Genomic DNA, 20380 nt, shown 5'->3' with positions numbered 1-20380 from the left:
ATTCACAGCCTACAGCTGCTCTCCTTATTTTAAACCCGGCTTGACTCAGCGCATTCCCTCTCCCTCTGCCCCAGCGTGCCTCGCTCTGCGACAGATGCCAACAGGACGACAGCAACGGCGAGGAGCGCTGAGGGGAACTCTGGACGGTTTCTCTGGTGCTTAGTGCGGAGCTGCCAGGGTGTGTAACTACCGTCAGGGAGTCTGCACAGAGTCCATACGCATCATCCCGCCATCGCTGTTCACCGCAGGGAACATTTAGGTCTGTTCTGCTTCCCCTCGCCGCGATGAGTCTTCCTGGTTCTTGTTTGTTCGCAGTTATGCGCCTCCTCCTCCATCCCCCCCCCCTCCGGCTTGTTCCTCTCTCCCGTCGAGCGCCGCAGTCCTCCCTTCAGGATTAGAGTCCTCCTCGTCTATTCCACCTAATGAAGCTCGGCAGAGCTGCGACGGCACCGAGCCCCTCGCCGCGGCGGACCTCCCCCACCCCCGATGCTCCGCTCGCCTTACGTAACAGAACCCCTACGGACCGCCACCCGCCAACCCCCCGCCCCTTTGGACCGCCTCTCTCCGCGGGCCTCGACGCCCCCCCCCCGCCTACTCATCACCGCTACGTGGCTACGAGCTAGTCAGCTAGCAGACGCTTTGATCCAACACTGCTTACTTGGAGGGTACAGTACAGAGACAGGTTGTTCAGGGGTTAGACAGTAGAGAGACAGGTCGTTAAGGAGCAGGTAGGGGTTAGACAGTACAGAGACAGGTTATTAAGGAGCAGGTAGGGGTTAGACAGTACAGAGACAGGTCATTAAGGAGCAGGTAGGGGTTAGACAGTAGAGACAGGTCGTTAAGGAGCAGGTAGGGGTTAGACAGTACAGAGACAGGTCGTTAAGGAGCAGGTAGGGGTTAGACAGTACAGAGACAGGTCATCGAGGAGCAGGTAGGGGTTAGACAGTACAGAGACATGTTTGGGTTAGACAGTAGAGAGAGAGGTCATTAAGGAGCAGGTAGGGGTTGGAAAGTAGAGAGACAGGTCATTAAGGAGCAGGTAGGGGTTAGACAGCACAGAGACAGGTCATTAGGGAGCAGGTAGGGGTTGGACAGTACAGAGACAGGTTGTTAAGGAGCAGGTAGGGGTTAGACAGTAGAGACAGGTCATTAAGGAGCAGGTAGGGGTTAGACAGTACAGAGACAGGTCGTTAAGGAGCAGGTAGGGGTTAGACAGTACAGAGACAGGTCATTAAGGAGAAGGTAGGGGTTAGACAGTACAGAGACATGTTGGGGTTAGACAGTACAGAGACAGGTAGGGGTTAGACAGTACAGAGACAGGTCATTAAGGAGCAGGTAGGGGTTAGACAGTACAGAGACAGGTCATTAAGGAGCAGGTAGGGGTTAGACAGTACAGAGACAGGTCATTAAGGAGCAGGTAGGGGTTAGACAGTACAGAGACAGGTCATTAAGTTGTAGGTAGGGGTAAGGGGGCATCTTGTTCTAGGATGACAACAGGTAGACTTTTACCCAGAAGCTTTCAGCTGGGAAACACCAGCATTACCCAACCGAGGTGTTAAATAAGAGCTATCCCACACTACAATATATATACAGTGAGAGAGAGCGAGAAGAGAGAGAGAGAGAGAGAGAGAGAGAGAGAGAGAGAGAGAGAGAGAGAGAGAGAGAGAGAGCGAGAGAGCATCTCCTCCTACATGTGTAGGCAGATTGCCAGGCGAGGGGGGGGACTGTGTAAACCTCCCCCCCGGTGTTTGCTGTGTGGAATAAGAGCGGAGGTGACACCATAGTCTGTTAAGGAGCCTGTCTGCCCGAGGCAGCCGGTCGGATCCGGTTTGAGCCAGCAGGGGGAGTGGCTGTCCCGTCGCCCAGCCTGCCCGAGCCGGGAGCTGTCAGCTGCAGCTGCGCTAGCCTAGCGTTAGCCTAGCGTTAGCCTAGCGTTAGCCACCGAGCCACGCTCACTTTGAGCGGGAAAACGAAGGGGAGAGGGCGTACATGCTAAGATTAATGTGTGTGTTTGTGTGTCTGTGTGTTTGCAGGTGTGTGTGCGTACGTATGTGCGTGTGTGCGTGCATTTGTGTGTGCATGTGTGTGTTTCTGCCTGCGTGTGTGTAAGGACGGTGACGTGAAGACAAACTCTGCTACACTCACTGGGAAAATCAGCCGTTTGCGTCTGATCTGATGACATTCGGGGTTTATAAATAAACACTCATGATGTCATCCCCATGTGACTCTACCGATTACATCACCATCGTCATCCTCATCACCATCACCACACCTAAGTCATCCCTTTAGTCATTTCTTTTTTTAACAGCGGTACCAAAGCCCTCTCTCCCTGAACCTCAGCGTCTAACGGGGCCGTTTACAGAGTGATGATGTGCATGCACAGAAGGAAACACAAGTCACACACTGTGGGCATAAGACCGCCCCGAGTCCTGCCCAGCAAATGCTCGCCCGCGGGGGGGGGTAATCAAGCAGTTCTATTACGGGGGAGTGCAGGCAGAGAGGAGAGAGGGATCATTCCAGTGGGTGTGCTTTCCTCTCGGAGCGCTACGGAGCGCCGTGTGTGACGGGAGATGCAGACTACAGTTCAGACTACAGTTCGATGCGTGGATAGCGCCCGTATCGCGGCTTCACGTGCACGAGCGAAACCGCAGAGTGCCCCCCCCCCCCCCCCCCACCTCGCCGACCATCGCTTTGCATCTCTAAAGGAGCAGGGAGGGAGGACTGGTAGCCGTGGCGACGGACCAGCGACCGGGGGCTGCCGTCGCGAGGCCCAGAGCACATGCAGATGAGGCAAAGCAGTGTCTGGGGGGGGGGGGGGGGGGGGGGGGGGGGGGGGGGTGAGGAGGCTCTGAAACATCACAGGAGAACATGAAAGCCGCACAAACACATCAAAAGAGGATCTCTCTAAACAGACGGCAGCATGCAGCGGGCCGTTGTTCTAGGGGGGGTGGGGGGAGCTGTCTCATGCTCGCTCGCGGTCACAGACCGACCGCCCGCTTTAAGTATCATATCAAACAAATGAATCATCAACGGTAGAGTAAAAAAAGAGTCCGACAAGTGGACAAAGACAGACGCAGGAGGATACGAACCTGGGCTCTTAAAGGGGTCCGGGCTGTGGATGTGTTGGAGGGGGGAGTTGCAGGCCGAGGTCGCATGCTCAGTGTGTAGCATCTGAGCTGCCTGCCCCAGGGACCCATAGTCAGCAAAGGAGCAGGGGCCAGTCCTCTGGTCGCTGGGCGCGGAGTAAAAACCATAATCGGGGAGGCCTGGGAGATACAGGGTGGGGTGGGGGGAGGAGGGGAGGAGGGGAGGAGGGGAGGAGGGAGGCGACTCCATCATTGTGAATATCAACTTGTTTATGGCTCACAGTTAATTGGTCGATTGGTTGGTGGTCCAGATTGGGAGGTGTTTGGTGGGTCGCAGGGCGGCGCCGCAGAAAACGCCAGCGCTCGGAAGTTCAACGCTTTTTGTTTTGTGTGCTCGACCCGTCCTTCTTGCTCGCTCTCTGTGTCTCTCTCTGTGTCTCTCTCTCTCTCGGTCTATGTCTCTCTCTCTCTCTCTCTCTCTCTCTCTCTCTCTCTCTGTCACTCAGCCCCCCGCACAAGCCTGTTGCAAGCAGCCGAGATCCACTTGCTTCACCTGGTTACACCTGATCCCAACTTGTTACACCTGATCACAGCCGGTTACACCTGGACAGACCTGGTTAGACCATCCTTCACCTGGTTAGACCATCCTTCACCTGGTTAGACCATCCTTCACCTGGTTACACCTGGTCACAACAGGCCTCAGCTAGAGAGGACACAGCTGACCAGTAAGGTCAAACGACCAAACAACCCAACCACCTCATCCCGTCGCTGTGCAATAGAACAGAAACACGCGGTAACTTGTTCGCTTTTGTGCACGGCTGCTTTTCTTCCAAACGCGTTCACCAATGCGCGTTCTATCTGCGTCTCTCCTCCCCTAAGTGCTCACAGGAGCAGCTGTTGGGCTTAAGCAGTGCAGCTGGATCACAGAAACAAAACGCTGCCATTCAGGCTGCGGTCGTACGCCGCCATGAGATTTAACATGCAACACTTGTCTAAATAAGATAACAGAGATATGCTAATGAGTATTGATGTTAGGCATATGGAGCGGCTCCGAGAGATCCTCGTTGCGGAGGAATGGCATCTTTTACCGGGCCCATCCCTGACACAGATGGCAGATTATCAACAGTTTAGAAATGTCATTCAGACATAAGTTCTCCTGACATTTATTGCTTGTCCTCTTCATTTGAGACAAGCCTCTCAAATAAAGAGCTTCATTAAGTAAGTTCATGCAGGGTGGTAGATCGCGCCCTCGGCATTCTGCGGGAGTCGATTCCTTACGGAGTGTACACACTGTCACTTCTTAATCTTTACGTTTTCCTATCGGTTCAGCGACGCTCCCTATCCAATCATTCCGGTTCCCGAGACGACGACGTCACCGGCAGCTTTGTTGAGGGAATAATTAAATCTTTTTAGACCATCGACCGCATCGCATGTAGGCTGCATATTCACGCCCATCAAATTACAGACTCCAAAAATGGCAGGCTTCCCACGCGGCCACTGCCGGCCTCCCGCGGAGCCCGGAGCCGCGGAGAGGAGCGGGAACGTTTACCTCGGAGGGGAATGTCACCCGGGATCGATGGGCCCTGGCAACGAGGCGGACGCACCCACACACACACACACACACACACACAAACACACACACACACACGCACACACGCTCGCGCCGAGTGTTCTGAGTAATAACCGCTGTCCCGATCAATAAGGGAACGTTGGAAAATCATTTGACAATGGCACAATCAATATTGTGTATTCGGAATTAAGTTGGAATATATAGTTCATATTTCACAGGAACGCCGGGGAGGGACGTCGGTGCCAAATACCGGCCGATAAAATATCAGTCAGGGGTCCGCCTTGCAACGCTGCCAACGCTCGTAGATTGAGTCATAACATGGGTCTAAAGTGCAGTGAGAGCACAGTAGAAAGTAATCAAGCACAGTTAACGCCTTTTAAATGTAAAGGTGAATGTACATTAGTGTAGGGATGAACACGACACAGTTTTAAACCATATCTCTGATATTAAGAAGGGCAATGTTTGTTGTAATCAGAGAGGCCAGAGAAGGGCTGAAAACTAAAATGCATAAACCTATATATATATATATATTCAGGAACAACAGATGTAAATCAGCATTGTGGCTATAATCTGGCTCAATTATATATTGTGCATTGTCCCTGTCAAATAAACGTTCAATAAAAAAATAAATATATATATATATATCAGAAAGTACCAATCAACGTAAGGCAAATATTACAATAGCAGGTTATTAAAACGCAATGATTAAGAAAGAGTAATATATAGTACTTCCCACTGTGTTGCATGCAGTAGCTTTAGTGGGTTTTCAGAAAGCAGTCTTTAAAAAAAGGAATAGAATTTACAATTGTGGCAATTATGCTCTGGACGGCTATAACACCCCCCGCCCCCCCACCCTGCCACGACTTCAACACAGCGGCATTTAAAATTATACCTCAATCCTTTTATAGGCTTGTTTACTTATGTCAGTTAAATAATGGAAAGACTTAAGAAGCCAACAGGGACAGCTGTGAGGCGGTAGGGGCCAAGGTACACGGAGCAGACGGTTCCCAAACAATACTGACGTGGAGCTCAACCGCGGCGGAGACAACACACCAGAGTGTCTGAAGGTCCCGGGTTAAGAACATGTCAACTGGAATCCCTTCATCTCAGAACTGCTTTTATTTCGAGGACATCTTAGAATACTACAACAGTTCATCCCCCCGTAGCTAGTGTCACATTTTAGATTTCTTCCTGTTGCTATCCTGTGATATCGTTTGACTTCACATCTTTTTTCTTGTTGTCATTAAATATTGCAATAGAGTAGATGTAGGCTATAACATTGAATATATCGTTCATGTTGTTATTACATATTATTGGCTGTAATAGAGTAGATGTAGGCTATAACATTGAATATATCGTTCATGTTGTTATTAAATATTTTATGGGCTGCAGGAGTAGTTGTAGGCTATATCACTGACTATATCGTTGTTGTTGTCATTTAATATTATTGTCTGTAATAGACTAGATGTAAGTGATATCACTTAATATATCGTTCATGTTGTCATTAAATATTGTCTGTAATAGACTAGATGTAAGTGATATCACTTAATATATCGTTCATGTTGTCATTAAATATTGTCTGTAATAGACTAGATGTAAGCTATATCGCTGAATATATTTTTCATGTTGTCATTAAATATTAGGTCTGTAATAGACTAGATGTAAGCTATATCACTTAATATGTCGTTCATGTTGTCATTAAATATTGTCTGTAATAGACTAGATGTAAGCTATATCCATTAATATATCGTTCATGTTGTCATTAAATATTAGGTCTGTAATAGACTAGATGTAAGCTATATCGCTGAATATATTGCTCATGTTGTCATTAAATATTAGGTCTGTAATAGACTGGATGTAGTTGACTGTTGACTCCTTACACCTCTCTGAACCAACGGACTCCAAGCATCACTTAACCGTAACTAAACCATCACTAAACCGTAACTAAACCATCAGTAAACCGTAACTAATCCCCCTGAACCACGGGATTGTAAGTGGATGGTTTAGGCAGAGCGACAGAGACACAAGCAGGCTGATTCCCCAGCGTCGGGGCAGGACAGCTGTTTCCATGGAAGCCCTTTCACAGGGGAAATGGATGTTTCGAGAACAGGAAGGGGAAGTGGAGAACAGGAATAGCAGGAAGTTAAGTTGCTATTTTCTCGGCGCAGCCCTAAAGCAAAGCCCGGCTATTATTAATGGCTGTGTGAATAATAAAGTCTTAATTAGTGGAAATTATGAAAACGTAATTATTACATAAAAAATAAGGAAAGAAATATGTAGCGCTATCTTCAGTAATTGATGATTATTCTACAGTTCTTCAATTACCTATGAACAGTAAGCACCGATGGCCCAGAGACGACCTGAGAATTGTTATAATCAAATAAGAACATTTATCAAACTGGCAGGCATTAAATATTTGAAATGCTTTTATTACAAAGTACAACCACGGGAGATTATGCCTTGTTCCGTCCATTAATTCCCGTTAATTTCGTTGCACATTTTCCGAATCTTCAATACCACTCCTCGGTACAAATCTTTTTCGAGGATATGAGAAAACGATTGCAGGGAGGCAGAAAGCTCCGACGCAGAAGTCCGCCGGGCCGAGTGTCTACGCGGCGCCTCTGGATAAAAGATCCCTTTGATTGCTCCTCCTCGCGCCACAACAACTCTTAGCACAACACACTCCTCTCCTCCCGCCCTGGAGAAGTTGCCGGGCTCTCACCAAAGACGCTCTCCAAGCTAAGTGAGTAAATCATTATCTCAGGTCTGCGCTGAAGTGCTTGTTGCTTTTCTAACAGCTTCAGTTAAAGCAGAAAACATTTCAGTCTGTGTTCTCGGCAGGAAGCGAAAACAAAGATCTGCGTTTCCATGGTGGAATGAAAAGGTTATTGTTGCTGTCCTCGCGGCTTCGGTAAAAAACGTTCCACAACGAACCCCTCCCCGACGCCTCGCGTTGCATCGTAAACACCCTCGTTTCTCGCGCTAGAGGGAAGGGTCAGACCCAGACGCCACGCAGATCTCCATAAAGCTCCCAGCCAATCGCACGCCGCCGCGCTGTGATGCACTACGATACACTGTGATGCTCTGTGATACACCGTGATGCACTGTGATACATCGTGATGCACTGTGGTGCACCGTGATGCACTGTGATACATCGTGATGCACTGTGGTGCACCGTGATGCACTGTGATACATCGTGATGCACTGTGGTGCTCCGTGATGCACTGTGATACATCGTGATGCACTGTGGTGCTCCGTGATGCACTGTGATACATCGTGATGCACTGTGGTGCACCGTGATGCACTGTGATACATCGTGATGCACTGTGGTGCACCGTGATGCACTGTGATACATCGTGATGCACTGTGGTGCACCGTGATGCACTGATACATCTTGATGCACTGTGGTGCACCGTGATGCACTGTGATACATCGTGATGCACTGTGATACATCGTGATGCACTGTGATACATCGTGATGCACTGTGATACACTGCGATGCATGACATCGCACGACAGCCTCTGGATTGGAGTGGATTGCGGCAGCTGGACGAGAGTGTAACACTTCACCAGCACACACACACAAACACACACACACACACACAGAAACACACCAACACACACACACACACACACACACACACACACACAAACACACACACACACACACACACGGTGTTCATCAGCTCATATATCCTCATCAGCAGCTACTGGACGGGCCCTGGGGCCCCGTGTGCGGCGGCTGGCCCCCAGCTGCATCAGGAGCGCTGATGGTATCGCGCTGTGCGGTGGCGCGGCCCGCTATTAATATTCACAGAACCCACCCAGAACAATGGGCCTCGCACGGCCCTCCTCGTCTCCCCCCACCCGTCCTAATTGGATGTAATTACTCATCTACAAAACAAATGAGCGTGTTGAGGTTGCCTGGAGACCGGCTGGAGTGGCCCGTCGGAGCATATCGTTCACAGGCCTTCATTTATACTGATAATTATCCACCTCTCTACATCTTCTCCCCTCCAGTGACCAGACCTCCGCCTCGTGGCTCCTCCCACCTGGAGGGGGAGGGGGGGAGGGGGGGAGGAGGGGAGGGGGGGGCCTCTTCATGTCAGCTCTCAGTGACATCATGGCGTCGGCTGCTGCTAATTGGACTAATGTCGCGGTGTCGTGGCGGCGTGCCAGGTGACTGCCCATGAAGGAGAACTTTTATCTACCTTGTTAGTTATCACCTTTCTCTCCCTTTCTTCTCCTCCCCTCCGGTTCCAAAGACCTTCAGACTATCTCCCGCCCGCCGCAGGTGTGGAGTGAAAGACGGCTGATTTAAATTCATGCTCTCGCACACAAAGGGGGACCGCGACGGAAAGAAACGAACACGTGCACGCATGGATAAAAAACACGCACGCCTTAAACTCGCACACACTGTAAATAAATGCGAAAGGGAAATCGACTAAAACATGCACATGTATGAATAAACACACACACACACACACGTCGGGATCTTTCTTACGCTGCCTAATTCTGAATAATTCCTCCCAGTTGCCAGTCAAATTCCCCGGAGGCCGTGAAGCACGTGTCACTATGCAGAGGTTGTCAATAAGCCTTACTTCCCAAATTAGCTTTGAGTTCCAGAACCACTATAATTAGTCAGAGCATTCCCACCGACGGGACGGAAAAAGAGTGAAAGGGGAACAGCTCCCTCGCTCTCCCTCGCTCTCTCTCGCCTCGCACGCTCACTCTTCGTTTGAAACGATCCTTTCTGAATGAATAGCTAACTAATTAACAGCACTAGACATCCTTTTCAGGAAGCACCGCCATTTTTATAAATAATACATATTTAATGTCTTGTCATTTTGTGTTCAGAGAGGCCTGCCTAATGAATTTGAACAGATGATTCCTTCTCTGCGTTCACCAGCCCATACGGCCTTGTTGTTGGCTTTCATACTTCCCCACTTTCCAATTCCTGATTTCCCTTTCTCTCGCAGAACAAAAACGGGCCAGTCGACAATAGGCCGCGGCAGCCGGGGAAAATCAACCGCTCCCCTCCGGCGGGACTGAGCGGCCGCCGCCGAAAGCCCCGCTTCCACTTACCGCGAGCGGCGACGCCATAAGCAGAGGCATTAGGGGCAGGTAGGGGCCAGTGGGGCCGCACCACAGGGGGGCTGTGGGCATCAGGGATGGAGCCCAGAACCCTACGGTTCAAGAGTGCTCGGTTTTAGGTCTGATGATTTTCTTTTTTTGCGACCCCGATTTCAGACACTTTTTCTCCTTCCAGAAACATCATTTTCAGCCAATCAACATCTGCCCTTAATACCAATGCCCCAGTGAGCGCGTGTGCATCACGGCACGCTGAACAGCACATTAATAGTCGTTTGCTCGTGGCCACGAATCATTAGGTCGTCTGCTGCTGTGTGCAGGCCCTTTATGAGGGCCTTTCAAACCTTTAAATGAATTACTTTTAATCAAAAATGAATCGTTAAATATCTCTGGCCTATAAGTCTTCCATCTCCCGCGACCCCGTATGCAAATGAGGAGAGAGGGAGGTGGGCACCCCACCCCCCAGGTTGGTAAACAGGGCACTGTCCTGTCCCCCACACACACACACACACACAGACGTACGCACGCACACACACACAGACAGACAGACAGACACACAAAAGCACAGACGTACGCACACACACACGCACACACGGACAGACATTCAGACACACACACCCTCACACGTGCACGCACACACACACCCTCAAACGTGCACGCACACACACAGATGCACGCACGCATGCCCGTGTCACACACACACAAACACAAACATAAGGACAGAAACAAACACATAGACACACCGACGCACGCACACACACACAGACAGTCAGACCGACTGACTTCCCAGTGACCCCACTGGGCCCCACTGGGGCCCAGTACGACATGCAGTCCCTTCAGCGCCGCGCGGCTCTGCTTTGGTAAGCAGAAAGCGTGAGTGAACTTTGTGAGTTAGTTGTGAGGCAGTCTGCTAAAGGGCAGCGAGAGAGAGAGAGAGAGAGAGAGAGAGAGAGAGAGAGAGAGAGAGAGAGAGAGAGAGACAGAGAGAGAGAGAGACAGAGAGAGAGAGCGCCCCGGGGCCCAGAGGACGGCCCGTCCAGCTGCTCCCCCAGCTGTGGGCCGCGCCCCCCCCTGGGAGGAGAGGACACGCCGCCCTCCCTGGTGGGCCTCTGGACGGAGCACACACAGGGACACACACACACAGGGACACACACACACACATGGACACACACACACACAAACAGGGACACACACACACACACACACAGGGACACACAGACAGGCACACAATCAGACCACACACACACATATGAACATACACACACACACACAAACAGACCACACACAGACAGGCACGCACACATGAACACACACACACACGAACAGACCACATACACACGCACACACACGCACATATAAACACACAAACATGTACATAGACACACATACACCACACACACACATGCACACACACGTTTACATACAGGCACATACACACACACGTACACACACATGTAGATTACCGCATAAACACCCACACACATGAACATACGCACTCTAGGGTTGCCATCTTGGATTTGGGAAAAAAAGTGACGCTCGATCAAATGTTTGGGGCGGAGGGCTCGGCCATTATTACCAGTTCAGACTGGCCGATGAACATACAATTTGGACAAAGGAGACGGGAAAACAAAGTCGTGTCAATAAACGTATTCGTTCAGGGGTCACAAGTGATAAGTAGCTGTGGCCGTGTTTCCCTCCGTGGTAAACACTGCTAAGCTCTGCCGCAGCAGTGTCGTCTTCTTCTGGCGAACCTTTTCCGGTCATAAAAGTTGCAATGGCTGCGTGCTTTTTGTTTGTTTGTATAGAACAACTTGATGTTTTTTTGTTTTTTGTGTGGATTTCCAATGCGTTTTTCCCTTCGTACTTTACGGAGATTTTCGCCGGACAGAAAACGCACGTGGCTGAAAAGTGGTCTCCCTGGGACGGCCGTACCCATTCAAACTCTGAAAGTTTTCGCCCAGTCAGGATTGGAACTAGTATACCGTTTTTATCGTACCGGTGGCTTGCGTGTATTCTTTGCTCCATCTCCTTCCTCGTCAGTCTCTCTTCCCATTGCAAATGAAGACGCGGCGCTCGGCTCCACTAACACTGAGTGACTTCCCTCCACTTTAATGTGTTTATGTTTGAAATTGTGTTCCCGCTCTGTCTGAGGAGCGCAAGAACGGGGGCGCGCGCCTGGGACGTCACGGTCACGTACGCACAGACGGGAAGAAAACAGAGACAATTTTGAGAGCCATAGAAGCACAGGAACCGTATTAGACTACAGAATGAAAGTAATCAAATGAGGTGTTGGCATTTTCCCCCGATAAACAGGACAAATTGTGCCCCGGGAGAGATTTCTTTTTTCCCGGGACAGCTGGTGAAAAAATAGAACAATTCTGGGAAAAACGGGACGAGTGGCAACACACACACACACACACACACACATTTTATTTTGCAGCTCTTTTCGGGCCCTTCTGGCAGATACAGCAGAGCAGCACCTAGGGACGTAGCGCGCTAGCATCTAGCCTCAGGAGTAGCTTAGCGCGCTAGCATCTAGCCTCAGGAGTAGCTTAGTATGCTAGCATCTAGCCTCAGGAGTAGCTTAGCGCGCTAGCATCTAGCCTCAGGAGTAGCTTAGCATGCTAGCATCTAGCCTCAGGAGTAGTTTAGCACGCTAGCATCTAGCTTCAGGAGTAGCTTAGCACGCTAGCAGCCAGACTGATACATGATCATAGCTTCTGCAAACATCTGAAATATTACAGCGCCTGTAAAAGCACCGATAACAATATAAATTCCAATATAATTCTGGAAAACAAATGTTACAAACCAGCCGTGCTTCCAGTGATACAAAAACCACGAGTAAATAGAAAAAATAGTTTCGGAGGAGAAGTTGTTTTGAGCGAAATTAAGAAGTAGCTTCCCCGAGCTGCGCACGTAATCCGATTTAACAAACACATCGGGGGGAAGGGAGAATGGGGGCGAGGGAGAACCGGTGATACAGTAGTGTTGGAGAGAGAGAGAGAGAGAGAGAGAGAGAGAGAGAGAGAGAGAGAGACGAGATTGGAAAAGGATGTAGTACAAGTGCGAGAAAGAATTACAGTTATGTGACAATAATTGCAGAAGAATGACTAAGCAAAACCCAAGAAGAGGAGAAAAGCAATAAAGAGGCAGGCTGCAGGGAGGCAGGCAGGGCCATAACCAGAGGAATTATAACCCCGACGCCAACCCCAGCACCGCACCAACCAGACGCCCTAAATCTCTCGTCTGTACGACCGCAGCCCCAGAGAGAGGGCCCCACCGCGGGGCCGGGGTTGGTCCACGGAGACCCCTGGTCGGGCTCTCTCTCGTCTCGCGCTGAACAAGCGTTCGACTCTCGAGTCGCTCCATCGCACCCGCCGTCGAGCGCAATTCGCCGAATTAAAAGTCTCCCTAACGACCGCTTGGGTGTGTTTGTTCATTTTTTACGCGGCACAAATTGGCGGTCTCACGGGAGGCGCTGCGGCGGAGACGGGGAGCTGAGGTGCTCCGTTATAGAGAAGGGTGCGTCTCTAATGGCGGACGTAGATCTGTGTGCCGGCGTGCTGTGTCAGAGAGCCACGGGGGGCCAGCGGCCAGCTGTGCTCTCTGTCAAGACTTTACAAAAAAAAAAAGCACTCCTACCTCCGCAGGGCTGGTGCTAAAATTAAAACAGCCCAACTACACACGAAAGGCCACAACAAATGATTAAACACTCCTCGACCCCGATACAAACAGCAAAACAGCCGTATCTACGTCAGGCGAGCTGTTACTGAGAAGTTTGATATCTTGTGCATTACGTGCATTTGGTTGCAGGTCAGTTTACATTTACATTTACATTATGGCATTTAGCGGAGGCTTTTATCCAAAGCGACTTACAAAAAGTACATTTGTCAGAAGAAAGAGAAAACAACAAGATATCGCTGTCGGTACAGTAAGGATGTTTAAAGTAACTAGTACCAAGCGTTTACAATTGTTAAGGTAACCCATTCCTGTACACAACAAAGATAGCTAGGATAAGTTGCTACACAATGCTAAGTACGATTATTAAGCGCAAGGACGTACAACATACAATACATTCAGAGTCATATTCTGTACACGTTTTAAGGAGGTTGAGTTTGAGGCTGGATCTACTAAACCCACGCTAACACTAATGTGGTGCTTCATGAGGACTGTAGATGGAGTAACAGCACCAGGAATACAGACCACTTGAGCCACTTAAATGTACTTTAATTCATGTTGAGGCTGAGAGTCGAGGGGAGGAGGAAGGGCAGATATTCACAGAGTCGGTTTGTTGTGCGTGGAACTTGGCCGGGAGGCTTCGCTTCTGCCACCTTACCAAGGAAACTACCACTAGGCCAACGAGGTCAAAGTTATTCCACTTTGTACTTGTTTTCGACATTGACTGTGGTGTCCTTTTGTGTTATTTAGCGGATTTAGAAGGTTCAGTTGGTATGCCGTTAGCGATTCACCAAGGCTTCCCCTGGAAATCGTTAAAAACCTAACAAAAGCTCTGAAATAGACAGTTTATTTTTAGGCGGACATTCGACCCCGCGAGCAGCAGACAATACGCATCCAACTGTTTTTGTCACAAATCTTTTCTGGCGTGTGAAACTGACGAGAAGTGATAATAGCATGTCAAGGAATGTTTCACTGATGCCAAAAACAAAACAAATACACTGGTAAAAATCATGGAAAACTACAAGAGTTCACGCCCGGATTACTATACTACTATACAAGTATTTTACCGAGGAGAATCTGAATTGATGAAGACAATACAACTGGGTGGAATATTAAACGCTGCAGAATGCTCCATTGAGCCCACTCACTCCGACATTAAAATGTCAATGTCGTTTCAAAGACATCACCGGATTAAGCCCAATCACTTATTTCTCATGAACAAACACTTATTGCTTCATGTCCATAAATATTAATTAGACTTTGACTGATCCCCTAATCCAAAAAAAGAAGCGCATAAAGAGGATATTTTCCAGTTTTTCAACACGTTAATATGAGGAGATCTTAAATGTTTCCTTGGTCGCGTTTTAAACCCCTCCTTAATTGGTGCAAACACATTAAGACCATCCTCTCTACGCGTATCCGGGGTCCTCAATACTAACGTCCTGTTATTGATATATTCTCTGGGTGTCGGGCAAAAGAAAAGCGAGAATAGCCTCCAGGCGTTGAAATAATAAACGCGCCGGGTCGGCCTGCGTCCCCGGCCGTCCGTCGCTCTGAATCCCCTCTAAAAATAGGCGGGTTGTGTCAGCGACGGAGAGCGATCGAACCGCATTAACCATTCAGATTTAAATTGCACTTAGGAGAAATATTTTACCAGTCCCCCGTGCCGGCTCTCATTAGCAGAGGTGCACAGCCTGGGGCGGGGCTGTTAGTCTGTCCGACGCGTATTGACAGCCAGCGAGAGAGGCCTTACAGACTAGCGGGCCGGTTTAGAACGCAGAGGGGGTTTGGTGTGTGTGTGTGTGTGTGTCTTTGTTTCTGTTTCTCTATCTGTGTGTCAATCTTTCTGTGTGTCTGTCTGTGTGTCTGTCTGTCTGTGTGGCGTGAGTGGTCGTCTGTGTATGTGTGTCTGTGTGTCTGTATGTCTGTCTGCGTGCGTGCGTCTGTTTGTGTGTGTGCGCATGTGTGTCTGTGTGTCTGTCTGTGTGTCTGTCTGTCTGTGTGGCGTGAGTGGTTGTCTGTGTATGTGTGTCTGTGTGTCTGTATGTCTGTCTGCGTGCGTGCGTCTGTTTGTGTGTGTGTGTGTGTGTGTGTGTGTGTGTGTGTGTGTGTGTGTGTGTGTGTTACTGTTCCAATGTGGAGTTTCTAGGTTGGGATAGAAGGAAGATAAAGTGTAAAACATACAGGCAGTGAATATATGGTAGTTAGGTGCAGCAAGAAAGCCTGCTGGCTAAATACAACTAGCTATCCTAGCCACACATAGCTAGCCAACCTAGCTAGACAGAGTTAGCCTCCCTTGCCAGACATAGTTATCTATCCCAGCTGAATACAGTTAGCCATCCGAGCGCGACACTGTTTGCTACCCTAGCTAGACACAGTAAGCCATCCTAGCAGGATAAGGTGAGCTACCCTTGCTAAAAAGGATCGCCTCCCAAGCTAGATCGCCGACCGAGACACAGATCGCCATTTAAACCCGCTTGTGTTTGTATTTGAACAGAACGAGCCACCTCTACCTCCGTAAAAAGTTAGAATAAAAGCAGAAAACGGGGAGAAAGCGCTGTGATATTGGTTATTCCGTAATCGGCTAAGTGCGGTCAGGAAGTGAAGCCCTTATTATGTTCATATCTGCTCAAGGCAACATGGTCCAGCCTGGTTTCATCAGCCTGATCCCCAGTGACTCCACTGGGCTGATATGAAGCCTGGCTTAGTGGCAGGTCTGAATGCTCCAGTCGTGATTGGCCCGTGTCCTTGATTGTCAATCTGCCTCCCGATCACAACACACCTTCCTGATGTAACCCTCGGCAGTCCCACTCACCCAAAGTGCAATACAAGGATGATTAATTAACAATCACCATTGGGTGCTTTTCAAATACCTCAAACACAGAGACTACACTTTAAAACAATGCTGAATTAGAATCTGTTAAATTGATTTAGGGCTGTGTTTTTGTATTAATAAAACAACGACAATAGTACCTATATAGAAAACCGACTAATACCTGCACCATTCTAATCTTAGCTTCCATATTTCATCCTAATGCGATCCACAGACGCTCCCTGGATGAAACCGCTCCACTTACGACACAATGGAGTCACCAAGAAAGCAGCCCCATAAATAACCCAGCACCCAGAACGTAAAGTGAGGCAACCTATCCCTCCACCTCAGATCTCGATACATCAGCTGTTTGTTAAGTACAGCCGCGGAGGTCCTGGAAACGAGAGCAGCTCAGTTCAAGACCTTGTTTTCCCTGTGTTGTGACAAACCTTTGACGGCGTTCCACCTCAACGCTCCCCTTTGTTCACCAAGGAAAACCTGTTTCTAAGAAGACACCTGAGAGGGAAATTAGTATTCAATCTAAGAGTCGGTACCAGAGCCTCTTCCTCCGGGACCGAACTGAAGCACTATCAAAATCCCAATAATAAAGCCTCCACGGTCTCAGTAGGGACGTCATCGATGATGCAAGAGTTGACCGCAGAGGATTCCCTCCTTCCAAAGCGGCTCGTTATGTGTCACCGGTAACAACTAAATAAAAAAAACAACGACGTAACCTAAATCCTACGTCTACCCTGCCCTCTGTCAAGTTCTTTTGAGCAAGGTCACCGCACAGGAGTTGAACCTTTACTCCAATACCGATCGTACGCGCTGACTGTTCAGCCTAGCTCAGCTGCTTCGGCTTGAGGCGAGGGTGTGAGGTGCTCAGCGAGTCGACGCGGACACGACGCGGACTGCGTGTGCTGGGCGTCTTTAGCGACCGCCAGCACGGCCCTGTCTCTAGGACGGCACCGGAGAGGTGGAGTGAGTGTCTGTTGGAAGCATAGGGGGAATATTTCAGTCTGTCCAAGCCGAGCGCAGCAGTAGAGAGAGAGAGAGACACACAGAGACAGAGAGATAGAAGCCGCAGGGGAGAGAGAGAGAGAGAGAGAGAGAGAGAGGGAGAGGGAGAGAGAGGGAGAGAGGGAGAGAGAGGGAGAGAGAGAGCGAGAGCAGCCGCAGGGGAGAGAGGGACAGAGAGAGAGAGAGAGAGGGAGGGAGGGAGAAAGAGAGAGAGAGAGAGAGAGAGAGAGAGCAGCAGGGGAGAGAGAGAGAGAGAGTGGGAGAGAGATGGAGAGAGAGGGAGAGGGAGAGAGGGGAGAGAGAGAGAGCAGCCGCAGGGGAGAGAGAGAGAGAGAGAGGGAGGGAGAAAGAGAGAGAGCAGCAGCAGGGGAGAGAGAGAGAGAGAGTGGGAGAGAGATAGATCAGCCGCAGGGAAGAGAGAGAGAGAGAGAGAGAGAGTGGCAATAGGAGAGAGCGAGACAGAGAGAGAGAGAGAGAGATAGTGAGACAGACAGAGAGAGACAGCGGCAGCAGGAGAGAGAGAGAGAGATAGTGAGACAGACAGAGAGAGAGACAGCGGCAGCAGGAGAGAGAGAGAGAGAGAGAGAGAGACTGAGAGCGAGCGGCGGCCACACAGAACACTGTCAGAGCGTTTACCTGGCCCTGGGTTCTGTGGGTACGCCACGTATCCGCCTCTTCCTCGGGCCCCCCTACCTGAGCCGCGCGCCGCCGCCGCCACCGCCGCCACCGGTCCGTACGCCGTCGCCGGGAAGCCTGCCGCACACACGCGCGCACACACACACACACACACACACACACACACACACACACACACACACACACACACACACACACACACACACACACACACACGCAGACACGCAGACATACACGCAGACACGCAGACATACAGACACACGCGCACACACAGCCGCGCACAAACGCACACACACAGGCAAACAGGCACACACACAAATTCACGCACACACACGCACACACAAGCACCCCCATTCAGACAAACAGCCGTCAGTGAGCTGAACGGGGGGGGGGGGGATTCTGAGGGGAGACTCTCATCTGGGAGAATCACGACTCCCCCAGCAACAATTACAACCGGAGGTGTGTTGTGTGTGTGTGTTCGTGTGTGTTTGTGCATGCCTGTTTTTATGTTTGTGTGTGTGTGTCTGTCTGTGCATGTGTGTCTACCTGCCTCTGTGTGAGTGTGTGTGTCTCACGGGTGCATGTGGTTAGGCAGAGCTAGCGTTTCGCGGCGCACACCTCTGTAGCAACGTTTCACCCACTGGGTGCTGGTTCTGACGCTCTACTGACTCTATTGACTCTACTGACTCTACTGCCTACTGATTCTACTGACTCTACTGCCTACTGACTCTACTGCCTACTGATTCTACTGACTCTACTGCCTACTGACTCTACTGCCTACTGACTCTACTGCCTACTGACTCTACTGACTCTACTGACTCTACTGCCTACTGACTCTACTGCCTACTGACTCTACTGCCTCTACTGACTCTACTGCCTACTGACTCTACTGCCTACTGATTCTACTGACTCTACTGCCTACTGACTACTGACTCTACTGCCTACTGATTCTACTGCATACTGACTCTACTGCCTACTGACTCTACTGACTCTACTGCCTACTGACTCTACTGCCTACTGACTACTGCCCACTGATTCTACTGCCTCTACTGACTACTGACTCTACTGCCTACTGACTCTACTGCCTACTGACTCTACTGCCTACTGACTCTACTGACTCTACTGCCTACTGACTCTACTGACTCTACTGCCTACTGACTCTACTGCCCACTGATTCTACTGCCTCTACTGACTCTACTGCCTACTGACTCTACTGCCTACCGACTCTACTGACTCTACTGCCTACTGACTCTACTGCCTACTGATTCTACTGACTCTACTGCCTACTGACTCTACTGACTTTACTGCATACTGACTCTACTGACTCTATTGCCTACTGACTCTACTGCCTACTGACTCTACTGACTCTACTGCCTACTGATTCTACTGCCTACTGACTCTACTGACTCTACTGCCTACTGATTCTACTGACTCTACTGCCTACTGACTCTACTGCCTACTGACTCTACTGCCTACTGACTCTACTGACTCTACTGCCTACTGACTCTACTGCCTACTGACTCTACTGCCTACTGACTCTACTGACTCTACTGACTCTACTGCCTACTGACTCTACTGCCTACTGATTCTACTGACTCTACTGCCTACTGACTCTACTGCCTACTGACTCTACTGCCTACTGACTCTACTGACTCTACTGCCTACTGACTCTACTGCCTACTGACTCTACTGACTCTACTGCCTACTGACTCTACTGACTCTACTGAATCTACTGCCTACTGACTCTACTGCCTACTGACTCTACTGACTCTACTGCCTACTGACAGGCGTTCTGTTCAGTAGCTCCTCCCTAGCAACCGGCTTTCACCTCCTCTGACCTAGTCAACGCTGCCAGACCAGACCATACTGGATCACACCGCATCGGGTCTCACTCCGGTCTCACTCCGGTCCACACCCCATGGGGTCTCACCCCGGTCCGGTCCACACCCCATTAGGTCTCACTCCGGTCCACACCCCATTGGGTCTCACTCTGGTTTCACTCCGGTCTCACTCCAGTCCACACCCCATGGGGTCTCACTCCGGTCTCACTCCAGTCCACACCCCATTGGGTCTCACTCCGGTTTTACTCCGGTCTCACTCCAGTCCACACCCCATTGGGTCTCACTCCGGTCTCACTCCAGTCCACACCCCATTGGGTCTCACTCCGGTCCACACCCCATGGGGTCTCACCCTGGTCCACCTGACACCTTGAGGTGAAAGGTGAACTGTGGGGAACGAGCCCAGAGAACCGCTCTCTACCAGGACGGGTTCCGACGTTCAAATCATTGATTAGAAACCAGTTCTCAAACCGGTTCTCTGAGGTGGTGCGTCCCCTCTAATGGAGACTCATTCTAACGGGGGGGGGGGGGGTGTTCTCTGACAGGGGGGTGGGTCACGGCCCCACCGTCCTCCTGGTACCTCCTCCTGGTTCCCCTCCACCCTAATCAAGCTCCTCAAATCATCCCCCCAGGCCCCGCCCGACTCTGAG

At 50.1% G+C, this 20380-nt stretch overlaps 1 protein-coding gene across 1 annotated transcript in view; it reads right to left on the bottom strand.

Moving 5' to 3' along the window:
- The window catches only part of LOC307077553 (RNA-binding protein Musashi homolog 2-like), a 138739-nt gene that overhangs the window by 12587 nt on the left and 105772 nt on the right, over nt 1-20380 (bottom strand). The window contains exons 9-11 of the mRNA XM_079738981.1: nt 20029-20099; nt 17950-18009; nt 3090-3266 (exon numbers count right to left, since the gene is read on the bottom strand). Coding sequence (XP_079595107.1) covers nt 3090-3266; nt 17950-18009; nt 20029-20099 — 308 coding nt within the window. The remainder of the gene's footprint in view (nt 1-3089; nt 3267-17949; nt 18010-20028; nt 20100-20380) is intronic.

The sequence above is a fragment of the Pollachius pollachius genome (genome assembly GCF_949987615.1).
Source record: "Pollachius pollachius genome assembly, chromosome: 6".
NCBI lineage: Eukaryota > Metazoa > Chordata > Actinopteri > Gadiformes > Gadidae > Pollachius > Pollachius pollachius.
Note: the sequence above shows the minus strand (reverse complement) of the source record. Positions and strands in the feature narration are given on the sequence as shown.